The 26,902-nt window shown below is 41.1% G+C and overlaps 2 protein-coding genes across 5 annotated transcripts in view; one reads left to right on the top strand and one right to left on the bottom strand.

Moving 5' to 3' along the window:
* Traf-like (TNF-receptor-associated factor-like) overlaps positions 1–12,956 on the top strand; it is a 125,712-nt gene extending 112,756 nt beyond the window's left edge. Inside the window, 3 exon segments of the mRNA XM_067144646.2 lie at positions 1,057–1,212; positions 12,539–12,630; positions 12,632–12,956. Of these exon segments, the coding sequence (XP_067000747.2) occupies positions 1,057–1,212; positions 12,539–12,630; positions 12,632–12,674 (291 nt within the window). The 3' untranslated portion in view covers positions 12,675–12,956.
* A 10,345-nt stretch (positions 12,957–23,301) lies between these two features.
* Positions 23,302–26,902, bottom strand: part of LOC136867439 (dihydropyrimidinase) — a 110,698-nt gene continuing 107,097 nt past the window's right edge. For all 4 annotated transcript variants that reach the window (XR_010859687.2, XR_011017988.1, XR_011017989.1 and 1 more), the window contains one exon: positions 23,302–24,520. Coding sequence is in view for 1 of the 4 variants with exons in the window: in XM_067144645.2 (XP_067000746.2) it covers positions 24,470–24,520 (51 nt within the window). In the remaining 3 variants the exon portion in view is untranslated. The remainder of the gene's footprint in view (positions 24,521–26,902) is intronic.

The following is a 26,902-nucleotide window of genomic DNA, read 5'->3' as shown; positions in this document are numbered from 1 at the left end:
TCTTACGGCGACGATGGGACAGGAAAGGGTTAGGAGTGGGAAGGAAGCGGCCGTGGCCTTAAGTAAGGTACAGCTTCAGCATTTGCCTGGTGTGAAAATGGGAAACCATTTTCAGGGCTGCCGACAGTGGGGTTCGAACCCACTATCTGCCGAATACTGGATACTGGCAACACTTAAGCGACTGCAGCTATCGAGCTCGGTCGGCATCACTTTAATTATAACACTTATTATAGTAACTTTTTAGAAGACAGGATACAGTACACACAGTAGTGAAACAAGAAACATGCCTTGATTAACACCTTTGGAAAAAAATCCGTTAGTCTCTTCTGTTTGTTACTCTTAACCTTTCCTCTCTTCACGTTGAAACTTCTCGTCAATACCAAGCACCCGAGATTCGTAAATGGAGCTTGTCATCCGCGACTTCGGAGGTTGCTTTCATACGTGACCGGTTATTAATTCACACCCGAGAAACAGCGAGGTGATTTAGAAATATCTTAACGAATCATATGATTCTATTTAATAAATTAGTGATTTTGTTTTCGCGAATTACATCGAATTAAAGCGACAAAACCAGGATTACTCATTTCGACAGAAGTATCTCTTCATATTGATATTCTAAAAAAAAAAAAAAACCTTAATGATATGGCTATAGAGCTACGACCATGTAGGGTGAAAGGATAATTTGTTATGTAATCTTGACAAGTGCTATGTTATAGTTCTAATCAAGATCACATACTGTAAGGAATAATGAATGATTACGAATAATGCTTCTCTTTATTCACAAATCTTACGAATTAAACTTCTTATGAATAATTTTAGGAAAGGATTAAAGTGAAATTAAAACGATGGGTTCAGCCCTGTTTCGCGAAATAGAACATAAATTTATGCGAAAAAATCATGCCTCCACCTACAGAGGTTGTGTCCACTATTGGAAAGTGCCCCAGCCCATGGGCAAAAATCTACCGTTCACTGCATTACCAAATGTTCTCCAACAATGTATATCAATTACGTCACAATACATTTTCCCCTTTGAAGGTTTTTATTTTTATTTTCCAGCTGGAAGTAAAGCTTAATGGCCTGGGCCAATGGAAAGGTCGCCACATGATCGTATCTCTACAAGTTCTTGAAGGGGAGTGGGATCCTTTGTTACCGTGGCCATTTAGCCACAAAGTGAGCATCACTCTACGAGATCAAGTGAGGAACGCGGAAGAGGTGAGTCTTTAACATAGTACATGGCGATAATAATAATAATAATTGTACCGGGCGGTACACCTCTACTCTGTTTATTTAAAAGTTGCGCCAGTTGAAACTCCTCTTCTGGAGGAAGTCTGAACTTTATCTACACTATTAATCTACTAATTTCTCAGAAGATGTCACTACCTGGAAATTTTTGAGTTTGTGAACTGTGTCATTTTTGATGTGTTTTTGTTTCGCTTGAAGTAAGAAGTGTGAACTTTCTCTTCTAGAGGACACTACTGAAGATCAACAATAGTGCGACCTAGTGCGGAGTCAAAGAACTATTTTGTTGGAGAAATTTTTATTTCAAGAGTTTGTTCTTGGTTAAATTTCTTTCTGTCATTGTTTAAGTTGGCTGTATACCCCTCTTTTTCCCCTTATTTTGGATCTAGCCAATCCCGAATTTCTTTAATTAATTTTCCACCAATAATGTGTTTCTTCTTCCTCTATGTAGGGGTTTCTTTTCCCTAGCCAATAAAATTTTTGTGGGAGGGTGTTTTCTTTCCCCTAACGCCTAGAATCTTCCGTGAGAGGATATAAACTGCTGATTTTGGGGTCTCCGGGCCACTTCTGTTCCATCTTTCAGTGTATTAAGTACATAGCAGGAGGCGGGGAGCGCCTCTTTCCTCGGCGGCGGTCAACAATAAGGTAATGGCCGATTAATAAATTCTTTCTTTTCTTGCTCAGCAGTTTAACTTTCGGGGCGGGTTCTAAGCGTTCAACCATGTAACCTTTTCCTAAAATGTAAAACAACCGGTAGCTATTCTATTTTAAAACGACATATCGGGATAGAGAGTGCTTAACCCTCTCGAGCTCCCACTCACATCGTCTTAAGGTGAACTTATTTTCTCAACCAATTCTTCCGTAATGTAATGTAAATTGCTATTAAGTCACCTCTGTAGTATGGGATTAGCCCTTGTAATAACGGCCTAGTGCCAAAGTAGGTTTTAAAAAATCAAAGTGTATCAGGAGTGCGGTTAGCCTCCTCTCAAATTGTTATTTTAGAGGTCATGTAATCAACCTCCTTTTCATGTAATAGACCTCAGTAGGTTGGGTATTTTACCCCTGTGAATACGTCCTTAGAGGACAGCTTGAAGGTAGAGTTTGGTGTGGCCTTTGAGAGGCTTAAATTTTGAGAGCGGATCGCTCTTTTGAAATGGAGTGTCATATGCCTCGTGGAGGCTTTTCTGTGTAATTCGGAGCCAGGGGCTCCTAGGGATGAATGGGGTTTTCTGCCCCTCTGTTAAAACTTGTGTTTGTGGTAAAACTGAGCTGATTGCTGAAGTCAGGGCGTGAAGCCCAAAACCTGTAAATATTGTAACTCCCCTTGTTTTGCTACATTGTACCTGCCATGTCTGTTATTGCTTTGTTTTTGAAAAGAAAATATAACCTTGTTAAATTTTAAATTAATTTTACATGCACTATAATTTCGTAGCTTGAAACCCATTCACACCCGCACCTTCTTTTACGCATAACTACCGCTAAAACACGGTAACAAGTGGTAGCAGAGCGTGGTTGAATGGGTCTCAATTTAGCCCCTTTTGACGGCTAAACATTGCTTTGACTCGAACTCTAACAATTGTCTCAGTTGCTGGAATTTTTTGAGTTTTTCAAAATTGTTCTGTCATCATGCCCGGCCCTCGCGATGTTCTCCTCCTTAACTATTTGCGCAAAGAGGAGTTGATATACGAGTTAACTATCAGAAATGTGCAATCTGGAGGCACGGTTGCAATCGACACCAACAAGCTTAGAGAGTCCCTTGATTTGCCCATTTCCATCCCCAATTTGGGAGAGAAAGAAATTGATGATTCTCTTTCCACGATCGTCGAGAATATTACTGGGCTAGCATCTGTAGTCAGCTTTTTTGATGAAAACGATCCGTCTCCTAATCAAATTAAGCGTGTGCAAGGCAGGCTGTATCACTTTGCAAATAGAGTTAATGATCTGTTGTCTCTAAAGGTGAATGACGTTCAGAGGAAGGACGCTAATACGCTCCTTGAAACTATTTCTGAATTGTCTAATAAGGTCACTCAATTGCTAACCGGCGAAGTTCCTCCCAAAACTGATCAACCCGCCACGGTGAATGTAGGTAACGAGGAAGAGCCTCCTCAGGGAGAAGTCAATAGGATAACCGTTGCTGCTCAAACTATCTCTGCCCCATCGAACAACGAATCTGAACGCCGTGCGTCATTGGGTAACATCCGCTCTGAATTAACTTCTTTGCCATTGAAACCTTTAACGACTATGTCACCTGGGTTCAGTAGCTTGCCTCATCCATTGGCAATGTTGCTTAGAGGTATCTCTAAGTTTTCCGTCAACACCACCAGTGATGTAATTTCATTTTTAAGATTTCTAGTGGAATTTCAGGATCATGTTTTCTCTTTCGCCATGTCAAATTTTGCAAATTATCTATCCGTATGCTATTGGTATTCTCTCTGATAAAATCGTAAGAGCCATTGCCGAGCAATCATCTATTGAGGATTTCCATGCCCATTTGCTAGCTAACTTCATCCCGGCTAGGGCCAGGTCCTCCCTGATTCAGAAGTACTATTACCGTGTACAGCGCTTGGATGAAAACTTGGCTGATTTCATACAAGATATCAAATTCTACACTAGGGTGTTTGCTCTTCACTTCCCTGAGGATCAAATTGTACAAGCTATTGTGGAAGGCATTTCACCATCTTATAGATCATACTTGTGTTTTGCGGCGTGCCCGCAAACTTTCTCTGAACGTGAAGCGTTGGCCGTCTCAGCGGAAGGAGTTAGATACGCCGATTCTTTGCGTGTAGCGAAAGAACCCCCGCCTTCCTTTAGTAACACTCGGCCTCCACCTCGCCGACCAGTCAATCTCCGTAAATGTTATGCTTGCGGGTCGCCTGACCATCTGCGCAACAAGTGTCCACTGATCAAGCCAAGTGGGACTAGGAATGGAGCTGGTTCATCACAAGGCTGCTTTAAATGTGGGGCTTTCTCACATATCGCCAAGAATTGCCCAAACTCAAATAGCACCCCCTCCTGCTCTGGTGCAAATTCCACCCATGCCAATAATAAAAAGTGACTAGCGGCTTCGGCTGAGTCGACTAATTCTGCTTTCCAAGGCTCAGCCCCGGGCAAAAGGGTCGAGAATTCAGGGAATGAGCAATCTTCAAATTCTTTTTTTGAATGCCCCAGAGAGTGTCTTAGGATTGCGGCGGATACCCCCGCACCTGTTCCTTTTCTTAGGATTGAGTTGAATAACGAGCCTATAACAGCTCTCTTAGATTCAGGCAGCGTTTGTTCCATTATTTCGGCTGATTGGTATTCTAAATTGAAATCTGTTTGTAAACTCCCTGACTATGACTCATCTCCTGTTAAATATGTTTCGGCTAATTCATCTCCATTAGAAATTCTAGGTTCCTTACATGTCAAAATTCGTGTTTTTAAATTTACATGGAAAATCAAATTGTTTGTGGCCAAGCATTTGTCTTGCCCCATCATACTGGGAGCGGACTTCATGTCTCACACTGGTCTGGTGCTCGATCTTCAGAGTAAGTCGTGCACATTCAAATTTGCCTCTAATTGTAAAATCCCTCTATTAAAGTGTAATTCTGCAGCATGTTCATCTATTTCGCCTACCCAGGATGAGATGTTGTTAGACCTTAGACATCTACCTGAGGAGCAGGCTGATAGTATTCGCAAATTGTGTCAGTCGTTTCCCGAGGTGTTCTCTGATACTCTTGGTGTTACTGACCTTATTGAATACAAAATTGAGGTCACGGATTCGATTCCTGTTCGCTTTCCACCGTATAGGCTATCTCCACCTAAAATGAAGGCTCTGAAAGAAATCATCGATCAGATGTTGAAGGATGGTATTATTAGGCCCTCTAAGTCAGCGTATTCTTCGCCTATTTTTCTAGTCCCGAAACCCCAAGGAGGCTTCAGGCCTGTCATTGATTACAGGGCTCTCAATCGGAAGGTGGTGTTACAATCTGTGCCCCTTCCCGACCTTCATTCTTGTTTTTCATGGTTTCGTAAGGCCAAGTTCTTCACCATCTTGGACTTAAATCAGGCCTATAATCAAATTCCCCTTGCCGAAGAGTCTAAACACCTTACAGCGTTTGCCACGGACTGGAATTTATACGAATACAACCGCGTGCCTTTCGGGCTCCCCACGGGGGCAGCTGTGCTCACTAGGCTACTAGATAGGGTCTTTTCCGACATCAAATTTGAGTACTTATATCACTACTTAGATGATGTCGTCGTATTTTCAGAGACCTTTGAAGAACATCTAGATCATCTGCGAGAAGTTCTCGATCGCCTTCGTAAGGCTGGGTTAACTGTTAAGTTGTCCAAGGTTGCCTTTGCTAAGCCCTCTATGTCATTCCTAGGGCATATTGTGTCACCTGATGGTGTAGCAGTCGATCATTCTAGAACACAGGCCATCCGTGATTTTAAACCTCCCAAGGACATTAAAGGTATCGCCAGGTTCATTGGCATGGTGAATTTCTTCAGGAAGTTCATTCCTAACTTCGCTAATAGAGCGGCGCCCTTAAACCTTCTTCGTAGGAAAGGCATCAAATTCGAGTGGGGACCTTCTCAACAAGCCGCTTTTGAAGATCTAAAATTAGCTCTCTGTAATGCCCCTGTACTTGCTATGCCTGATTTCTCGAAGAAATTCATCGTCCAAACCGACGCATCGTCGTCAGCAGTAGCTGCAGTTCTTCTTCAAGAGACTGAACTAGGGAGGCGACCCATCGCTTATGCGTCTAGGACATTGTCAGCTCAAGAAGCAAAGTACTCCATATATGAGCTTGAAGGTTTGGCAGTCTTATTCGCCTTAGAAAAGTTCCGTCTCTATCTGGAACACGTCAAATTCGATCTGGAGACAGATAATCAAGCCTTAAGCTGGGTCTTAGGTAGGCCGCGTCGTACAGGTCGTATAGCCCGTTGGGCCATCCGTATTTCTGCCTTCCAATTCGATGTACGGCATATCAGAGGTACTGAAAATGTTGTTGCCGATGGACTCAGCCGTATGTTTCATAACGACGTAGAGACCCACGAACCGGTCGACAGTTCATCACCTTCCGAGTCCATACTACCTGGTGTTAATGCCATCTTAACAGATGCTCCCATGCTTTTTAGGGATATTGAGAAATACCAACGTGAAGATCCGACGCTGGCTCCGATAATGGAAACCCTTTCTTCTGGGGAACATGCTGTCCCTTATGTTCTGAGGAATGGTGTTCTATGTTGCCCTTCGAGGCATGATAAGTTGATGAAAGTTGTAGTTCCAGCGGTTCTTGTACCTATGATCTTCAAATACTATCATGAGACCCCATTGGGGGGGCACCTGGGTATCTTTAAAACTCGTGAAAAGATTCGTGAAATGTTCATCTGGAAAGGTATGGACGGTGAAATTCGGGAACTTGTAAAAGCTTGTAAATCTTGTTTGATCAGTAAACCCACCATGTCCACTAAAGTAGGCCTTTTGTCTTCTCATCAAGCGTCGCGCCCCATGGAACGCCTGTATATTGATTATGTAGGACCCTTCCCCCAGTCGAAGGGAAATGCCAACAAATTCATCTTTGTATGTGTAGATGGTTTTACCAGATTTTCTTGGTTATTTCCGACTAAGCTGGCTACCGCTCAGTCCACCATTACTTGCCTAAATTCTATTTTTGCTTCTTTTGGTCCGTGCCAATACATTGTATCTGATAATGCTAAGGCTTTTACATCTAATTTATTTCGTAAATTCTGTTTTGACTTGTCCATCTCTCATGTAACTACTTCCGCTTATTACCCTCAACCATCTCTGGCTGAACGGGTTAACCGTAATCTCAGGTCCGCACTTATTGCCTATCATCATGAAGATCATTCTAGGTGGGACACGTCCCTGCATTGGTTAGCTTTTGCTTTGAATTCGGCGGTCCATGAATCACACAAATTTACTCCAGCTTCTTTAATGTTCAAGTTTGTTCCCAACTCGCCGCTCTCTAACCTCTGGTCTCTGAATGACATTCTGCCCGAGACAATAGATCCGGACAACATTAAAGATCTTTGGAAGAAGGCTAAAGCTAATCTTAAAGTATCTCATGAAAAGGTTAGGGAAAGGTATGATCGTGGACGGAGACCCACCACTTTGAAGGTAGGTGACCAGGTTATGGTCAAAAATTTTGTTCCCGCGGGCAAGCTTGCCCCCAGATTTCATGGGCCTTGTATCATTCTCGATTTTCTTACGCCGGTTACCTTATTGCTAAGTAATCCAGCCACCGAGAGGATATTTAGAGTTCACCTGTCCCAGGTGAAACCGGTGTAATTTCTGTGTTAACTTGCTTCATAGTATTTTGAAAGGATATGAAGGTTATATTTTTTTTTTTGAGTTTCACTTTTAAGGCATTCTGCCCCTTCTGTAATATTTTGGTTTTAGATGTAAGCCTTATGTAAAACCTGCCCCGACCCGTTAAACTGCCATCCTGTTCTTGCCACGGCCATTACCACGCTCCCGTCTCCTGCTCCACCTTACACTGTGGCTTCATAATAGTAAATGCCATGGATATCTACACGCCGCTGGCCCCTCAACCTCTCCACAAGCCTGTACCCTCAAAGAAGATGATTGTCCAACACAATTCTGCCGCCTAGCTTTAATGTTTCAGCGCCCCCGCAGCCGCGCAGCGCCGTGCAGCGACTGGGGAGGGGGATGGGCCCCCTCCTCTCCAGCGAGGACGACATGTGCACGGCGAGCCGGAACTCTCCTCCCGGCCAAGGCTGATGTGCGGCGCACGACCTGCTACATGCCCGCAGCCTGTATCTGTTCACCGCGGGCGCGGCGTACTTCAACACCTCTGCTCCCCTCATAGTGCGGGCGAGCGGTATCTCAGGGTACTTGAGGGGTCCGAGCGGCCTCCGTTGGACGCAAGCTGCAACGGCCGGTCTGGCCATCCGACTCAATCTACATCAACTACATGGACAGTCACCATAAGCAATAACTACACTTGGGAATTCAACAACAATATTTGGTGGACATTGCAAAATTTTTCTTCACCTTTAAGTATTAAAAGTTTATCTTCAGAAATTCAAATTCTAAAAACAGAAAGACTTTACTTCACCTGCAACAACAAATTGTGAAACTGAATCACACAACATTCTGAAAATCTTGTAATCTATTTTCATATTCACTTTATAACTTGGAACTTGTTTCAAACTGATTTCATGTGTCACCCCTGGAGGAACTTTTGGGGGGGGGAGGTCTGTACCGGGCGGTACACCTCTACTCTGTTTATTTAAAAGTTGCGCCAGTTGAAACTCCTCTTCTGGAGGAAGTCTGAACTTTATCTACACTATTAATCTACTAATTTCTCAGAAGATGTCACTACCTGGAAATTTTTGAGTTTGTGAACTGTGTCATTTTTGATGTGTTTTTGTTTCGCTTGAAGTAAGAAGTGTGAACTTTCTCTTCTAGAGGACACTACTGAAGATCAACAATAGTGCGACCTAGTGCGGAGTCAAAGAACTATTTTGTTGGAGAAATTTTTATTTCAAGAGTTTGTTCTTGGTTAAATTTCTTTCTGTCATTGTTTAAGTTGGCTGTATACCCCTCTTTTTCCCCTTATTTTGGATCTAGCCAATCCCGAATTTCTTTAATTAATTTTCCACCAATAATGTGTTTCTTCTTCCTCTATGTAGGGGTTTCTTTTCCCTAGCCAATAAAATTTTTGTGGGAGGGTGTTTTCTTTCCCCTAACGCCTAGAATCTTCCGTGAGAGGATATAAACTGCTGATTTTGGGGTCTCCGGGCCACTTCTGTTCCATCTTTCAGTGTATTAAGTACATAGCAGGAGGCGGGGAGCGCCTCTTTCCTCGGCGGCGGTCAACAATAAGGTAATGGCCGATTAATAAATTCTTTCTTTTCTTGCTCAGCAGTTTAACTTTCGGGGCGGGTTCTAAGCGTTCAACCATGTAACCTTTTCCTAAAATGTAAAACAACCGGTAGCTATTCTATTTTAAAACGACATATCGGGATAGAGAGTGCTTAACCCTCTCGAGCTCCCACTCACATCGTCTTAAGGTGAACTTATTTTCTCAACCAATTCTTCCGTAATGTAATGTAAATTGCTATTAAGTCACCTCTGTAGTATGGGATTAGCCCTTGTAATAACGGCCTAGTGCCAAAGTAGGTTTTAAAAAATCAAAGTGTATCAGGAGTGCGGTTAGCCTCCTCTCAAATTGTTATTTTAGAGGTCATGTAATCAACCTCCTTTTCATGTAATAGACCTCAGTAGGTTGGGTATTTTACCCCTGTGAATACGTCCTTAGAGGACAGCTTGAAGGTAGAGTTTGGTGTGGCCTTTGAGAGGCTTAAATTTTGAGAGCGGATCGCTCTTTTGAAATGGAGTGTCATATGCCTCGTGGAGGCTTTTCTGTGTAATTCGGAGCCAGGGGCTCCTAGGGATGAATGGGGTTTTCTGCCCCTCTGTTAAAACTTGTGTTTGTGGTAAAACTGAGCTGATTGCTGAAGTCAGGGCGTGAAGCCCAAAACCTGTAAATATTGTAACTCCCCTTGTTTTGCTACATTGTACCTGCCATGTCTGTTATTGCTTTGTTTTTGAAAAGAAAATATAACCTTGTTAAATTTTAAATTAATTTTACATGCACTATAATTTCGTAGCTTGAAACCCATTCACACCCGCACCTTCTTTTACGCATAACTACCGCTAAAACACGGTAACAATAATAATAATAATAATAATAATAATAATAATAATAATAATAATGAAATGACGTACGGCTTTTAGTGCCGGAAGTGTTCGAAGACATGTTCGTCTCGCCAGGTGCAGGTCTTTTGATTTGACTCCCGTAGGCGACCTGCGCGTCGTGATGAGGATGAATACGACACATACACCCAGCCCCGTGCCGGCGAAATTAACCGATGATGGTTAAAATTCCCGACCCTGCCGGGAATCGAACCCGGGGCCCCTGTGACCAAAGGCCAGTACGCTAACCATTTAGCCATGGAACCGGAAATAATAATAATAGTCCGCCTCTATGGTGTAGCGGTTAGTGTGATTAGCTGCCACCCCCGGAGGCTCCGGTTCCATTCCTGGCTCTGCCACAAAATTTGAAAAGTGGTATGAGAGCTAGAACGGGGTCCACCCAGCTTTGGGAGGTCAACTGACTAGAGATGGGTTCGATTCCCACCTCAGCCATCCTCGAAGTGGTTTTCCATAGTTTCGCACTTCTCCTCTAGGCAAATGCCGGGATGGTCCCTAACTTAGGGCCACGGCCGCTTCCTTCCCTCTTCCTTGCCTATCCATTCCAATCCTCCCATCCCCCACAAGGCGCCGCCTGTTCAGCACAGCAGTTGAGGCCGCCTGGGTGAGGTATTAGTCTCCCTTCCCAGGTGTACCCCCCAAACCAAAGTCTCACGCTCCAGGACACTGCTATTGAGGTGGTGGAGGTGGGATTCCTCGCTGAGTCCGAGGGAGAAACCAACCTTGGAGGGTAAACGGATTAAGAAAGAAAAGAAAGATTTTCTTCTTATTTGTTTTCTCTCAAGGCTGAGGAGCCATGACTCTCATAATTTAGCCATCCAGCTGATGAGCCATACTCCACCGTTCTTCTCCATCCAAAGCCTTCAGTGTGGTTACTCGGAAAGCACTGAGGAGCCATGACTCTCATAATTTAGCCATCCAGCTGATGAGCCATGTCTAAATGGCAGTTCGCCATGTCAATCCATCGTGCTGGTAGTCGTCCTCGTAGTCTGGTTTCTTGTACTTTACCCTCAACAATCAACTTTTGAAGACTACCTTCTCCGAGCATTATATGTTCAATGTAGTATATGATCCGCTAAGGGACCTTGCATGACAATGAACTTTTATCTGAAGTTGGTTCAGAATGCACATGTTCGTGTGATGAACTGTCCAAGGAATCCTCAACATTTTCCTCCAACAACACATTTTGAAGCTTTCTATTCATGCAAGATTGCATTGCAGGATAGTCCACGTCTCTGAGCCATACAAGAAGACTGAGAAGACTAGATGATTAACGATCTTTCCAGATCATTCACAGGCAGATCATTGTTACCTTTGCTATTTCAATCATTCATTTTCTCTAATCTTTGGAACCACTTTAGAATGACATAGAAAATACATAAAGGAGCTAACTTCTACTGTAGCATTGCTTGAACTTTTATCTTACGGCCAATCTCAATCTCGCTGTATCGCTTTTACTACTTCTACTAAAATATTTTCATTCCGTCGGGCCTCCTAGGTGGTAATGGAAAATTCTAAATTCCCATGGAGGGAATTAGATATTTTTCACCAATAGAGCATGTCAAAATGTCAAAAACATATCAGATGTAAGGATTTTCAGGCGTTTGCTCTATTAACCAGTGTTTCCTCTTAGGTCTGACACTAGACTCATCAGAGTGGGATGTGTCAGATTCTGTCTCTCAGACCAGGGAGATGTGGTACTGTGAAGGAGATGTGCAGAGAAGGTGAGAGGGTTGGCGGCCGTGGTCTATACTAGAAACTGTCCCGGCATTCACCTTAGTGCGCGAGAATGGAAAACCACAGAAAACCATTCTCAGCACTGCCGATGGTGAGACAAGCCGTGAGGTCCTGCCCTGTCATGTCACCTGAATGCAGAGGCATGGAGCCACTGTAGTGCCGTGGCCACTCCTCCTCTGCTCAGTTGGTCGGTCAGAGTGCAGAGCTGTCGGACCATGGATCAGCCATGGCCACTAGTAGGCCGAAGCCTACTCTGCAACCGCCGACCTATCATTTTTTCAGATTAGGAAATATTCAGTATTTCATGGAGATAACTTGGAACATGCCTATGTGACTACTTTCCTTTTTATATAAGAGCAAAATCAGAATCACAAGGAAGAAAACAATGCCTGCTAACATGAAACTTTTTTTCTATACTTTTAAATAACCCATTTGCTACCAGAAAAAGGAACACTAATCTAAAGCAATGAATAGCACATTGCACCGTTCATGTGTGGGAGCTTGGAACTTAACACCACTGCCATCTTTTGATGGACATAAGAACCCTTTGCTCACTTCTTTGGATATAATGCTTCTTGACCTTTTGTACCATTCTATCAAAACATCCATTTTTTCTTTTCAATTTGGTACTTTGCACCTTTCTACTGATAAATATCCAGATATGAATCTGTACTGTAACTGCAAAAAATACTGATGTAGTAAAATTATTTTTTAATACAATATTCAATAATATTATTTGTATATACTCGAGATAAATAATTCATGTGAAATACAGAGAATTTTTTGTTGGAGTGCAAGTAATTCTTTTTATGATTTCAGGCTAATGATCTGGTGAAGACTCTGACTGTAGGACGCGCTAAGGAAGATCCCTCTGGACTTCATCTGTTCATTCCCCACAAGACTATGCAACAACCTCCGTGATGACTGCTTATACCTTGAGGCTATTGTAACCTGACTTCTGCTCATCATCAAACCGTGTATTCTCTTTCGACACATGTTCTACAGAATGGCATGTTAATAGTACTGAATCTGTGATTACATTTTGAAATTATTGTCCAATATAAGCTGGTGATTAGAGAACAATTTTTATGTAATACTGTAGATTGTTGTTTCATTTAACATAGGGTAAAGGAAGATATATTCATGATAAATCTTTGAATAAGCATCATGAACTTCCCTATTGCAGACTAAGTATTTCACAATTGTAGACACGGTAATAAGCTTTTGGGCTTTTGCTGTGTCAAGAAAACGAGATAAAATGCTTTTACATTTCACAGAAAACTTTTCTCCGCATCTTCAGAAGAAAATCTTGACTGTACATGAGAAGACTTTTCCAATAATGAAGATTTGAATTTAACAATGCTTTATCATTGGTCTATAGTAAATGGTACTCTCATTCGTCACCACATGGCTTCCTGTATGCTAGCATTCCAACTGGGAACTGACGACTCCATCTAAGTTCCAATTAAAATGTTGCTTGCACCGCCTGTTTGATATGCATCTGATGGCTGCTTATACTGCCTGCTCATTCCATACTCAAACATGTAACACTACTTGCGAAGAATCTGCCGCTAGAGTGGTGGTGGTGGTGATTATTGTTTTAAGAGGAAGAACAATTAGGCAACCATCTTCTATATAACACTAATCAGAGAGAAAAATGGCAGCGATCCGACACTTCGGAAAATAAAAGTATCGGCCAAAGAAGGGCAAGGGCCACGAAGGGTGGGAAAATGAAAGACTTCCTAGGCCTCAAGTGCTGTAATACCGTCGGCGTTGGAAAAGAACAAGGCTTGACCAAGAGAAGTTTGATAGGACAGATGAAAGTGAGGAACCTGGCACAAGTAAGTGGAAGCAATGCCGGGACCCAGCTAAGGGCCCCATGGTCGCAAACACATGGTCCCAAGTTGAGATCACATGGGACCCCTTTTAGTCACCTCTTATGATAGGCAGGGGATACCGTGGGTATTATTCTACTGCGCCCACCCACAGGGGGCCCTGCCACTAGATGGCAGCACCAAACAGCCCTAGTTATTGTGGGAATACAGGTAGATAAGCACATAAGTGAAGGTGAAAATTTGGAAGTAAAGTAGATTTTTGCTAGTGGCTTTGCGTTGCACCGACACAAATAGGTCTTATGGCGACGATGAAGTAAAGTGGAAGAAGGAAAGAGTTTTACTTAAAAACCTGGAAACTTTGTCTGTATGATCCTTCCGTACATTACAGTTTCACAATTTCACAATTTTGGCCACCACAGTTTTTGACGCAAGTTCCTGGTAATTAATATTACTAAAACACTTTAAATTACCTGAAGAGTTCTTGCAGTAAAGTAGAGATGTCTCAACAAATTAATATAGCCCCATAATTAGGCCAATAAATCGAGGCTGGGGATACCGCCGAGTGACTGATCAAGTTCGTCAATAGGGATGCATTAACTGAGGTGTAAGCATTATTCAAGCATGTACTGCATTCAGCTTCTTCTTCAATTCATACACCAAACAATCACATTCTATTGCCTCCAAAACTGTTACCAAAGTGGCACACACTGACTCATGGGGCTCACAAACATCTTCCAGTAAATCAAGTACGTATACTCAGGGAGTAACACTGATTCTGTTTAGTCAAGTCTGGGAGAGTCTGTACCAGGAAATGATTGTGGGTTTTGGGCATGAGAAGGATCTCAGGTAGTGTTCGGTGTTTTTGGAGCTGATACAGAGAAGGATAGAATCGCAGGGCGAATAATAGATGGTTATGATTTTTTTCTATAAAATTTATTATTAATATCAAAGGATGCCTCACCCTGCAATCTTACTGTAGAACTCAAATCTGTCACCAATATTTGTCAAAAATCAAAGATTTATATTGTGATCTTCTTGAAGTCAGTTTGAAAATGCCAAAATAAATATCACTCCTTCATGGGACATTAATATCCTACAGTCTTTCCAAATCTCGTGAAAACACAAAATATCAATTTTGCACCTACAGTCTTTCTAAGTTTTAAATCACACAAAATGAATACACACACTTATCATGAAAAAAATTTAATAAAATATTTAAACTCTTGTTGAGTGTCTCAGTTTGTTTGGATTGAAAGAAATGATAATAAAACACTTAAAAACCCTAAAGTTTGTCTAGGTTACGTAAATTTGAATTAATTATTAACTTTGAAAACAAATTTATCACAAAATGTGAACTTCTTTGATATGACGAAGCACTGGTAAATATCACTGTATTGGATTAACTGTTTGGTAAAAGTCAGTCAGTTTGTAATTACTCAGCAAAACAGAGTTCATAATCGTCACTGTTTACGTCTGAAAATATGATTGTGAAGTAATAAGCACAGTTCAAACACTTGAAAATGTAATTTGCAATCGTTTTTATCACAGTCTCTGAACAATTGTTGTTGGCAGATTAAGGTGACTTCATGATCGTGTTTATATAACAGTAGTCTGAATTATTTAATATAACTATAAAAAGTTCTTAATGTTCTCTGAGTTTATTATAGTGCTGATCGAAAGATCGAGAAAGTTCACTGGGAAAAATAGCAAAGTCTTGTCCTATTATGGAACAAATGTTGAAAAAATAAGGTTACACACAGTTCACTGTTATACTGTCTTAAAATAATCTGTCCTAGAATGATTTCCATTTGCCACACACGATGATTTAAGATATTGTCATAGTTCACAATTACACAAAATTAGTAAAGTGTACCAGTCCGTAAAATATCAGATACTTGAATTCTCACTCCAAATTATAGTCTTATTCAGTTAATAATTTCACAAATGTTATATTACGGAAACGTCTAGAATTTTACCGTCGTCGCGACGTGTTGGAACTTCACGTACGGTACTAGTTCAACGGCGTTCGATCATGGCCATAACTACGTCCTCGCGAATCACGACAGAGCATACTTTCTTCACTGATGAGACTGCACTGACAGACTGTACTCACTGTACGGGTCAGACTGCTCTCTCTCCATGGCCTTGGCCCAGTGGCCTATATATATACGCCAGGTGGGCGGCGCTAGGAATCAGGTGGCGAAGAGTGCTCATTCTTCCCAAACTTTAAATCGTTATATTTCGAAAACTACTGGACGGATTTACTTGAAATTTGCAGGGTTTTACTTCCATAATGTTAGCTACAGTTAAGCATTGGTCTCATTTTAATTGGTCCAGGCTTTGAAGAGTTCATGAAACAGTCTCGAAATGTCTGTAGGGGAAGTATGCTGTAAGCGGCAGTGACATCACTTGACCTTGCTTGACTTGCTCGTGAAGTGTGGTAGGTACTAGAACATTCTTTCACACAGCCTTTCATGTATCTGAATGGATTTGTATGCTGGAAATAAAGTATTTCATTTATATGTGCCAGGACTTAGGCCTTCCTCGTACAATATTGAGGCAGAAAATTGTGAATTTTACTTGTGAATAAAGCTAGCACCATTGGTGGATATTAAAATACCAAATTTCAGAATTCCTTTTTATGGAATTCTGAACAGCCCGTGAGTTAGTCACGTCATTACTTAGTCTTCCATTCTTATAGCCCTAAACATGGCTTCAGCTGGATCTTGTGTAAAGGTCTGTGTCAACACAAAAAAATCCATTCTGCAGAAGATTAACAATGAACAAGGAAGTAAATAATCCAGTAATAATTATAACTTGATGTGTTTTTTGGTAGGTCTTTATTTTATTGAGAGTTTTGGACACTTCTTGCATCTCCTCAAGATATTGGCAGAAATTCAGAAATTGTTTTTCAGCCACTGTGCACACTCATATGCTGGAGAAAAGAATGTCATTTTATCTGGATTATTTTGCTTCAAGTGCTGTGTTTTGTCGCTGGTGTCATGGACACGGAATAATTTATACACGTATTTCATAAATCGTATGTCCGCCTCCGTAGCGTAACGGTTAGTGTTATTCGCTGCCGACCTCGGGGGCCCGGGTTCGATTCCCGGTACTGCCAGAAATTTAAGAATGGCTGGAGGGCTGGTATGTGGTTGAAATGGCACATGCAGCTCACTTCCAGTGGGGGTGTGCCTGAAAAGAGCTGCACCACCTCGGGATGAGAACATGAGTCCGCCTCCATAGCGTAACGGTTAGTGTTATTAGCTGCCATCCTCGGGGGCCCGGGTTCGATTCCCGGTACTGCCAGAAATTTAAGAATGGCAGGAGGGCTGGTATGTGGTTGAAATGGTACATGCAGCTCACCTCCAATGGGGGTGTGCCTGAAAGAGCTGCACCACCTTGGGATGAGGACACAAGTTTACTTTATAAATCGTATGGTACGTCCATCCTCCGACAAGTCGACTCTTGCCGTCAGGTGCAATGAGTTTTCCATCAGGAAGTGCAAAGCTGCTGTGACTTGTGGTGAGAAAAATTGTACAGCATAAAGCACATTCAAAGAACTTGGGTCAACGTGCTTCCTATTGAGATTCCGGACAGGTTTCACCATGAGATTTTCCTGAAGCTCCTTTGAGTAACTAAGCCAACTTCATCTGCAATGTCATGATCAAGAAACTGAGATCTGATGTGGTTTTTAAAAAAATGCTATTTGTTTGGGGTGTCGACCCATGTAAATCTTTTGCCCCTACTGGCATCATATTGTATGAACCTGAGTGTAATTGGAATGGCGGTAGTGTGGAATATTGTATGTGAGGAAAGGAAGATTAAGGACGTCACAAACACCCAGTCCCCAGGCCAGGGATATTAATCATTACAATTTTAAAACCCTGACCCGGCCGGGAATCGAACCCAGGGCCGCCGGGTGACAGGCGGACGCGTTGCCCACTACACCGTGGGGCCGGACTCTGATGTTTTTAATAATGTGACAATAATTGGAAGACAAATAAATTTGTTGCTTGGAGTTGCATGGATGAACCATGCGACTTTAGTTCTCCACACCAAATTTCTTGAACACTGAAGTACTTGTTCTATGCTTATCCATCACAAGAAGAATAACATAAAATACAGCCTTCAAAACCTGCTGAAGCAGGTGGTAATAATCATGTTCTTGTAATGCCTTCACCATGAAGTAGGGAGGTGCAATCGTAAATTTCTTCCTCAATCCATGAATTACAAAGAACAATTTGTTGGCGAGTTGAGGGCTTATTCCAATTTTTTCTTTATAGATTCCCTCTGCTTCGACAAGTCCATAAAATCTGTCCTCTTCTTTATTATTTGTTAGACCTATACAGCAGCTGCTCTTTAATTTCCATTTTGTCGCAAATAAAAGGGCAAACTTTCTCCAGATCATTCAAATTGTGGCTTCTACTTGCAATCTTTCCTTTATTAGCGCTGAAAACCTTCTCCACACTTCATCATTCCTGGATAGCTATCTAATGTACTACGTGATCTCTGCCCATACACGTAATATTTCAGAGAAGCATTCTGCAAACAAATGCAATGCTGTATAATACACCATTTTCACTTAAAAGAAGTACAGTTCTAGCCTATTTTCTGCTATTTCATTCCAACAGACTGGGGCTATTTGGTATTGCCACCTACCATGAGTATTTGTAAATGCACTATTTCATTTAGTGCCATGTTAAAATGTTGTAATGAGCAGGCAGTATAAGCAGCCATCGGATGCATATCAAGCAAGCGGTGGTTTCTTGTAACACCATGTGTGCAACGAATGCTAGCGTACTGTGAACCAACTGGTGACGAATGAGAGTACCACTTACTATAGACCAACGGTAAAACATTTTAAAATTCAAACCTTCATAAAGGATAGCTATTTTTTTTTTTTTTTTTGCTAGTTGCTTTACGTTGCACCGACACAGATAGGTTTTATGGCAACGATGGGACAGGGAAGGGCTAGGAGTGGGAAGGAAGCGGCCGTGGCCTTAATGAAGGTACAGCCCAGCATTTGCCTGGTGTGAAAATGGGAAACCACGGAAAACCATTTTCAGGGCTGCCGACAGTGGGGTTCAAACCTACTATCTCCCAAATACTGGATACTGGCCGCACTTAAGTGACTACAGCTATCGAGCTCGGTCATAATGGATAAGTCTTCCTCGTGAACAGTCAAGATTTTCTTCTGAAGATGCGGAGCAAAGTTCTCTGTGAACCATAAAGAATTTCACCTTGTGTTCTGACACTGCAAAAGGCCCAAGAGCTTATTATCATGTCTACAATTACAGGCTGTGAAAGCATCAATCTAAACATTTCAACATTACTAGTAGTTCTCTGAGTTCTCAACAGATGTCTCTAGGTACTTGCATTAGTCATAGGTAATAGTATTGAATAGGTGGAAACCTTTAGCTTTTGTTTTACATTATACTTGCATTGGTCTTCATCACTCTAGCGGATACATGATACTTATTCAAAGATTTATCATGAACTTACCTGTACCACGAACATACCTCCCTTACCCTATATCAAGTGTCCATAGGAATGAGCTACATCCAACAACATGGCAGCTGATTCAGCACACAACATTCCCTTGCGATATCACAAGATAACCCCACCTGTCAAGATCTACGTCCAATAGAATGATCATTGATTTAGCACACAATTTTATGGCCATAAATATTCGCAAGATGCGATTGTTTTTGTTTGTTTGTTTGTTTGTTTGTTTGTTTGTTTGTTTGTTTGTTTGTTTGTCCAACCCTTGTCCCGTTTCTCTAAGGGATTGGGTATGAGGTGAGATGAATCTGTCGTGGCGGGCTTATATGACTGTGTGCACTTTGTGATGTCAATCCCATCAGAGAAGTTAATGAGATAAACTTAATGATGTGATATATGATAGCAGGAGGGGAGAGAGTGAAACCTGGTGCCAGTACATAGCCTACACCTGTCAAATAGCACAAGAGGTCTGTTCATGGCTTAGTGTCGCCATCCGACGAATGAATCACCGTCCACAGCATCATATGCCCTAACTCCATATGAGCACTGCGGAGAGGTGTGGAACTTAATCCAAGCTTCTGGCACGCAATCTAGTGATTAGTAATTGTATACCACTACCTCCCCTACCATGTCAGCCAACATTCTCATGGTGAAAATTATTTCAACCAACAAAACTCGAACCGGTTAACCACGGTGTCAGACCGCTTAGACTTCAACACTTTAACGATCGTGGTCACCAGGCGGGCACATGCAAGATACGTATCATGAAAAAAATTCTATTGCCTTAGGTGACGTTGCCGCATGTGAGGGGTTTTGCTGTGACCTCAACGAAACGTCAAAGAGAGTGAAAACTAGTTTAAAACACGGTGCCATTTTGTACCTACTGTATGATAGAAAGCAATGTTATGGGGTCAGGGCATGCAGAGTGGGTCTCGACCCTCAAGTGGCCACAGCTGGTCCATGGTCCGAGAGCTCTGCACTCTGACTGGTCAATTAAGCAGAGGTGAGGTGGCCTTGGCTCCACATTGGTTCTACGCCTCTGCATTCAGGAAACGGAGAGGGGTTGGTCTCCATTGTCAGTTGTCCTGAGAATGGTTTTCCATGGTTTTCCATTCTTCTGCACTAAGGCAAATGCCAGGACAATTCCTAGTATAGGTCATGGCCGCCAGCCCTCTCACCTTCTCTGTATACCTCCTCCTCTGGTACAACTCCTGGCCTGAGAGACGGCATCACCATCTAGGAGGCTTGTAAATAAAGGGTACCGATCTCTACACATGGTTATGAGGGTGTTTAGGGGTTGTAGTAAGGATGTAAAGGAGAGTGCATATAAGTCTCTGGTAAGACCCCAACTAGAGTATGGTTCCAGTGTATGGGACCCTCACCAGGAATACCTGATTCAAGAACTGGAAAAAATCCAAAGAAAAGCAGCTCGATTTGTTCTGGGTGATTTCCGACAAAAGAGTAGCGTTACGAAAATGTTGCAATGTTTGGGTTGGGAAGAATTGAGAGAAAGAAGAAGAGCTGCTCGACTAAGTGGTATGTTCCGAGCTGTCAGCGGAGAGATGGCGTGGAATGACATTAGTAGACGAATAGGTTTGAATGGCATTTATAAAAGTAGGAAAGATCACGACATGAAGATAAAGTTGGAATTCAAGAGGACAAACTGGGGCAAATATTCATTTATAGGAAGGGGAGTTAGGGATTGGAATAACTTACCAAGGGAGATGTTCAATAAATTTCCAATTTCTTTGAAATCATTTCGGAAAAGGCTAGGAAAGCAACAGATAGGGAATCTGCCACCTGGGCGACTGCCCTAAATGCAGATCAGTATTGATTGATTGATTGATTGATTTTAAACCCTCCCCTTTAAGGAATGATAACATTCAATAGTAGTAGTTTACTTCTTTCTTCCTTTTTACAATTTGCTTTACCTCATATCGACCCAGATAAGTCTTATGGCGATGATGGTAAGGAAGTGGCCGTAGCCTTCATGAAGGTACAGCCCCTGTATTTGCCTGGTGTGAAAACAGCAGGCTGCCGACAGTGGAGTTCGAACCCACTATCTCCCGAAAGCAAGCTTACAGCTGCAGCCCCTAACCACCCAGCCAACTCACTCAGTTAGTAGTAGTAGTAGTAGTAGTAGTAGTAGTAGTAGTAGCAGTAGTAGTAGTAGTAGTAGTAGAAGAGGAGTTAAGGCACACAGTAATAGCGTGAGAAAGAAGATGACAAAGACTTAATATATATAAATAACGAACATTGGTTGCCTGCTTAAAACGGTGTGGTTTACTGTCCACGAAAAACTAAATACTGATGATGCTAATTCCAGATAGACTCAGGGCTCAAAAACACATCCATGTTTAAAAAAAGATACCCATGAGTTAGTCATATGAAAGGAAGAGAAACAGCGGTTTTGGTTTATCTTTTTATTAGTCATGAACACGGACATTTAAAAAGAAGCATTGTATTTGCTGATAAACTCCAATAATTTATCTGCGGTGGTTTTGGGTGAGCACAGCTCTCAGCAGTTGATGGATTATATTTTTCTTCTACTCGTGGCAGGTTCTTCTGACGCTGGGAAGTATTTTTTTTTTCCTCTTCACAGAATTCACTTTTGTAGCCTGAGGACAGAAAGTAATAAACTAATAATATAATTATTGTAATATACGTGTGGGAAGAGATTTTTTTGCAAAGTGAGTACGAAGGTTGGAGCATCAGCTCCATTAACTTGAGTTATACAATGGTCATTTCCACAAGCATTTTACATATTACTTTTCTACGAAAGTAAATTAATTTAGAAGATAAACGAACGGTTTATACAGTTCAGAATGAGAGCCTTTCACAGTTTCATTTTCTCAGGGTGTGTAAGTTGTGTATCAAAGCCCAAATAAAATTGAAATGAAAATAATAAATTATTTTATTTCATTTCTTTAAATGTAATGTTACATTATAGCGGGTTTCTCTTTTGTTATCGTTCATTGTTCCGCCCTATTACTGTGGTTACTCTCAGCACCGTTTGGAACCGTCTGCTAACGACTCAACAGCTTCACTCCCTGGCATCGTGCATGTGTGCATACCCTCTCACTCCACTTGCCTCATGCTTGCTAAACCTGACCAAGGCGTTGTTTCAGTTTCCAACTCTTTGTGTTGATTTTTGTTTTTGAGTTCCATACAAATGTACGAAGGCGTACTATATTGTTTTACACTTTATTTTTTGTACATCCAGGTATGGTTCACATTTCACATTTCAAGGTGGTGATGTGTAAGTAGTGTTTTGTTCCACCGATTAGTAGCAGCACACGCACAGGGGCCAACGAATGCACTCATCAGCCATTTCATAACAACACTGTCAGCGTAGGAGCAGACAACATGGAAAGCAATCGTCAGGGACAGCGCTATATGACTTGGTTCTTATGGAACGAAGATATGGCCACTGCAGAAATTCATCGGTGCTTGGTGGCAGTCTGTGGAGAACATGCGCCATCACGGAAAACAGTTTACAACTGGGTGAAAGGTTTGAAAACAGGGTGCGCATCAGTGGACAAGGGAACCAGTTCTGGAAGGAATGTGACAGTGTCAACACCAGACAACATTGCCCAGATTGAACAGGCCATCCAAGGAAACAAATGCATCACATTTACAAAAATGGAGGCAGCCACGGGAATTAGCTGAAACACCCTGCAGTGGATCGTGCACGACCACTTATAGTTGAGAAAGGTGTCATCCACGTGGGTGCCTAGACTCTTATCTGCAGACAAAAAGCAGAGGCGTGTAGACATGTACAGAGAATGTTTGCAACACCACGATCAAGATCCAGCTGACTTCATGGCTAGGCTTGTAACTGGTGATCAGACATGGTTCCATTACCATGAGCCACAAACGAAACAACAATCAATGCAATGGAAGCATAGGGGCAGTCCACTGCCAAATAAATGTCGAATAGTGCCATCAGGAACATGAAGAAACCTATGTGTGGTTGCCGTTTTGCGGATTTTGCAGAACTGGACACAGCTATCAAGGCATGGGTATGCAGCACTCTGAAAGAATGGTTTCAGGAAGGTCTGGAGAGACTGACACTTGATGGCAAAAGTGCATACAGTTACAAGGAGATTATGTTGAGAAGGTGGACATAACAAATGATGTGTGATATACTTCATTTGATTAGAAGAAAATAAAGTGTAAAACAATATAGTACGCCCTTCATATTACTGCTTACTCAATCAAATTGGAGGTTTAAATGTTTTAATATGGGTGATGAAGGCATGGTAAAACAATCAATAAACACTAGTTTTTCATCACTTTCTTATAGTGGAAAGAAAACATATTGATTAGCAGTAGCCAACCATGTCCAGCCATTTTCAGGGCCACCGATGGAGGTTTGTTAATTTTCTGTGCTTTAGTTTTGTAATATTATATTATTACAGAATATAAAATTTTACAAAGTGAAGTGACTGAAATGGCCAAAATACACATTTCACCATTGAAGCAAAATCATAATTCTCTGCATATTTTTCTTTTTCTCCATGCCTTTCTATTACATTAACCCATATCTTCTCAGAATTCCTGTTTTAATACTCTTTCAAAATAGTTGTGATAGTCACATGGGTCTACTGAGTGCCTAAAATGTATTTTTTTGCTCAGCTGTTACTTAGGACCTAAGTTACGTCCTTTTAAAAGGACAGTGGGCACATCTGGCCTCATAATATGCTTGTATGCTATATTCTAATGTTATTGTAGATAATAAGTTACCATATATTTTATTATTTTAAAATAAAGCTACGAGCAAGTGTGGAGACTATTATATTCAATGTTTTTGAACAATACATATTCATATACAATATTCATACCAACATTTATGGTCAAAATATATTTCTTTAGGCAAATTCCTTTTGATCTCTTAAGCTTTAGGCAAATACATAGGGTTACAATGGAAACAACTGCATTATTGGCCTCTTTGTGAGTACAGCTATTTTATCACATATAGCAGACACAATGTTGAAGATCCAATAAGATTTTTTCCATGAATTAGGATGGATGGTAGCAAATGATAAGGCTTTTGACCAGTCTCTGTCTTTTCCACTGTCCTTCGCCTTACTTCCTCAGGGTTTTCTTCATCTCACAACTGCTAAGACACTGTCACTTTGTGATAATTTTCTTCTGAAGAACATCATTTAGTTTGAAGTTGATGGACCTGGACTAACACAATCTTGAAGTACACATCTGGCGTCATCACTAGTGTAATGTTAATTTTCTCCAATCAAACACCAGGGAAATTCTTGTTGCTCGAAGTTCAGCTGGAGCTCATAGATGGTTCCCTGTTAAGTTATTAATGGTAACAGGGCTATCTTCCTCATCTCCACTGTCCTCATCGCTTAGAAGGTAATTTTCAGTGGGGGATATGAAAATATCACCACTAACAATAGAAGCATTTTTCAATATTGAGGTTATGTCGTATGTTGATAACCTGTAAAGTAAAATATTACATATAAGTTATTAAAGTACCCTAATTACAGATGACTGGAAACTAAAGAATCTTATTTCAACTGTGTTTCATAAAAGGAAAAATGCTGGTCCCTCCCGTGCCCACTGTCCTTTTAAAACGACACCTACATTAATCACTTAATTAATCCCAAGGTACTGGTACTAAATATTATTAATCTGTATTTGCTTTAATATGTAAAGTTATGTTTCTAAACTGCAAACTAAAACTTATAATAATTATAAGAGCATAATTTAGTTTACGACTTTTTGAAGCTGATGGACCTGGACTAACACAATCTTGAAGTAAAGACCTGGCATCATCACTAGTATAAATATTAATATTCTCCACTCCAACACCAAGAAAATTCTCATTGTTCGAAGTTCAGGAAAAATGCTGGTCGCTCCTGTACCCACTGTCCTTTTAAAAGGACACCTACATTAACCACTTAATTAATCCCAAGGCACCGGTACCAAATATTATTAATCTGTACTTGCTTTTAATATGTATGTTGATAACCTGTAAAGTAAAATACACTAATTAACTTAGAGGAATTACAAAGATATTACTCACCAATCTTGACTTGCCTTAGCACGCAAAATGTTTAAACACTTATACTGGCATAATAATGGGCTCAGTACACTGAAGATGAATTCTTCACTCTTAGTTGTTCTAACATAGACCCTTAAAATTAAATTTCCCTAAATAAATTTCAAAATTTCAGGCTGATATTTAATACATTAATGTCATCTATAACAATGCCTGAACTTCTGGCCCAAAACGCCACTGGTCTTTCATATTTGATTTGAGACACTGTGTTCTGGAAGGATGTAGATAAAATAAATACCAGTACACATTTTCAGAAGGCTGTGATCTCTGAGCCAGTTTTGTTGTCGTGGGTACAGTCAGTAGTGGCGATTGGGAGGGCAAAATTGTAAAGACAACAAAAAGTACCTGGCTTTTGGGGAATATAGTGGAGGGTAATGAACAAAATTTTTAAAAAAAGTTACAATATTTTAAGATTTTGATTATCTCTGAGTGAATTTTGACAGAGAAGTAAATGTTGGTGGTTTACCAACCTAAATGTGGTAATAATAGTTTTTTGAGATTTTGATTCAATATTATACAATAAACTTTCACCAAAGGAACAATTAGACCTGTACAGTATTACCATTAAATAGAAGTGCAGTGTGATTATACAACAAAAAGCCTTTTAGTATTTGACTACACACTAAGAAAGTAACAACACTAGATAGAACTACACAGGCACATTAACTGACTGAGACTGCCAGACTGATGAATGCGTACGGCAAGCAGATGAATCATACGTCACTGTCCATGATCTTGGTAAAAATATACCCCTGCTTTCCTTCCTCACAGCACATGCTTGAAGTGCAGCAATTACTATATGATGGTACATGCGTGCACAGAAATGGTGTCCAGATATAAACAAAGCATGGCATCCCCCACCTCCTCGCTTAATGCATTGCAGCAGGTAGACAGCCCGCTACAAGACTGTTGTGATTGAAATGGGCACAGTGGTGGATGTATAGCAATACACACACTCTGCCTTCAGCACTAACTGTTCACTTCCTTCCTCTACTTGTCGGTAGTGGAGTGGCCTTCAACACTACTCCTTCAATCCGTCCCCTCCTTTTCAGTACTGGAGAGGGGCAGTGTTAATTGCATGTGTGTGCTATCTATCTGCCACTTTTAACGAAGAGTGAGTTTTAATTGGAGAATATACTTGGTCATTTTTGCACTGGTTCCACCTGACCAAGGCTTTGCACCTTTCTTCTATAGCCTGGTCACAGACTGAGGAACACCAAGGATGCTTGCCTTTGTTGGATGAGGCAGGGGTGGTTCTTGTGCAGCATCAAGTAGAGCCTTTTGTGTGATGGGCAGCCCTTATTTTTTGTGTGTTTTTCCTTAGGGCAGTCTTGAAGTCACAATCCTCACCATGTAGTTCTAGGTTGTAAAACCTGGGTTATCTTAGGTCTCTTTGTGCTATTAGGTGATCTCTTCAGTGGTTGTTAATTTTTACTAGGAAGAAGTAGCGGTCATCAGAGTTTAAGTTAGCTCCTCTTAGTACTTTGACATTCTGTATCTCGTTGTGTTGCCTCTTACTTATAGCCACATGATTATTTTATTTATGTATGTTTATCAGGAACTCAAGGGAGACTTCATTAGTTAGTCAGATCATAGAAAGAATCATGATCTCTTCTCAGAAGAACTCTTAAGGTTTCACCTTACTTTTCCCTCTTTAGAAGTGTGTGCGCGCGCGTTTTGTATTCAGGAATCATTCAAGGCAAATATTTTCGCACTGCAAGTTATGTGGTTAAGCTTATTTTTAATATGTATAACTTG

Source organism: Anabrus simplex, chromosome 3, assembly GCF_040414725.1.
Source record: "Anabrus simplex isolate iqAnaSimp1 chromosome 3, ASM4041472v1, whole genome shotgun sequence".
Lineage (NCBI taxonomy): Eukaryota > Metazoa > Arthropoda > Insecta > Orthoptera > Tettigoniidae > Anabrus > Anabrus simplex.
Note: the sequence above shows the minus strand (reverse complement) of the source record. Positions and strands in the feature narration are given on the sequence as shown.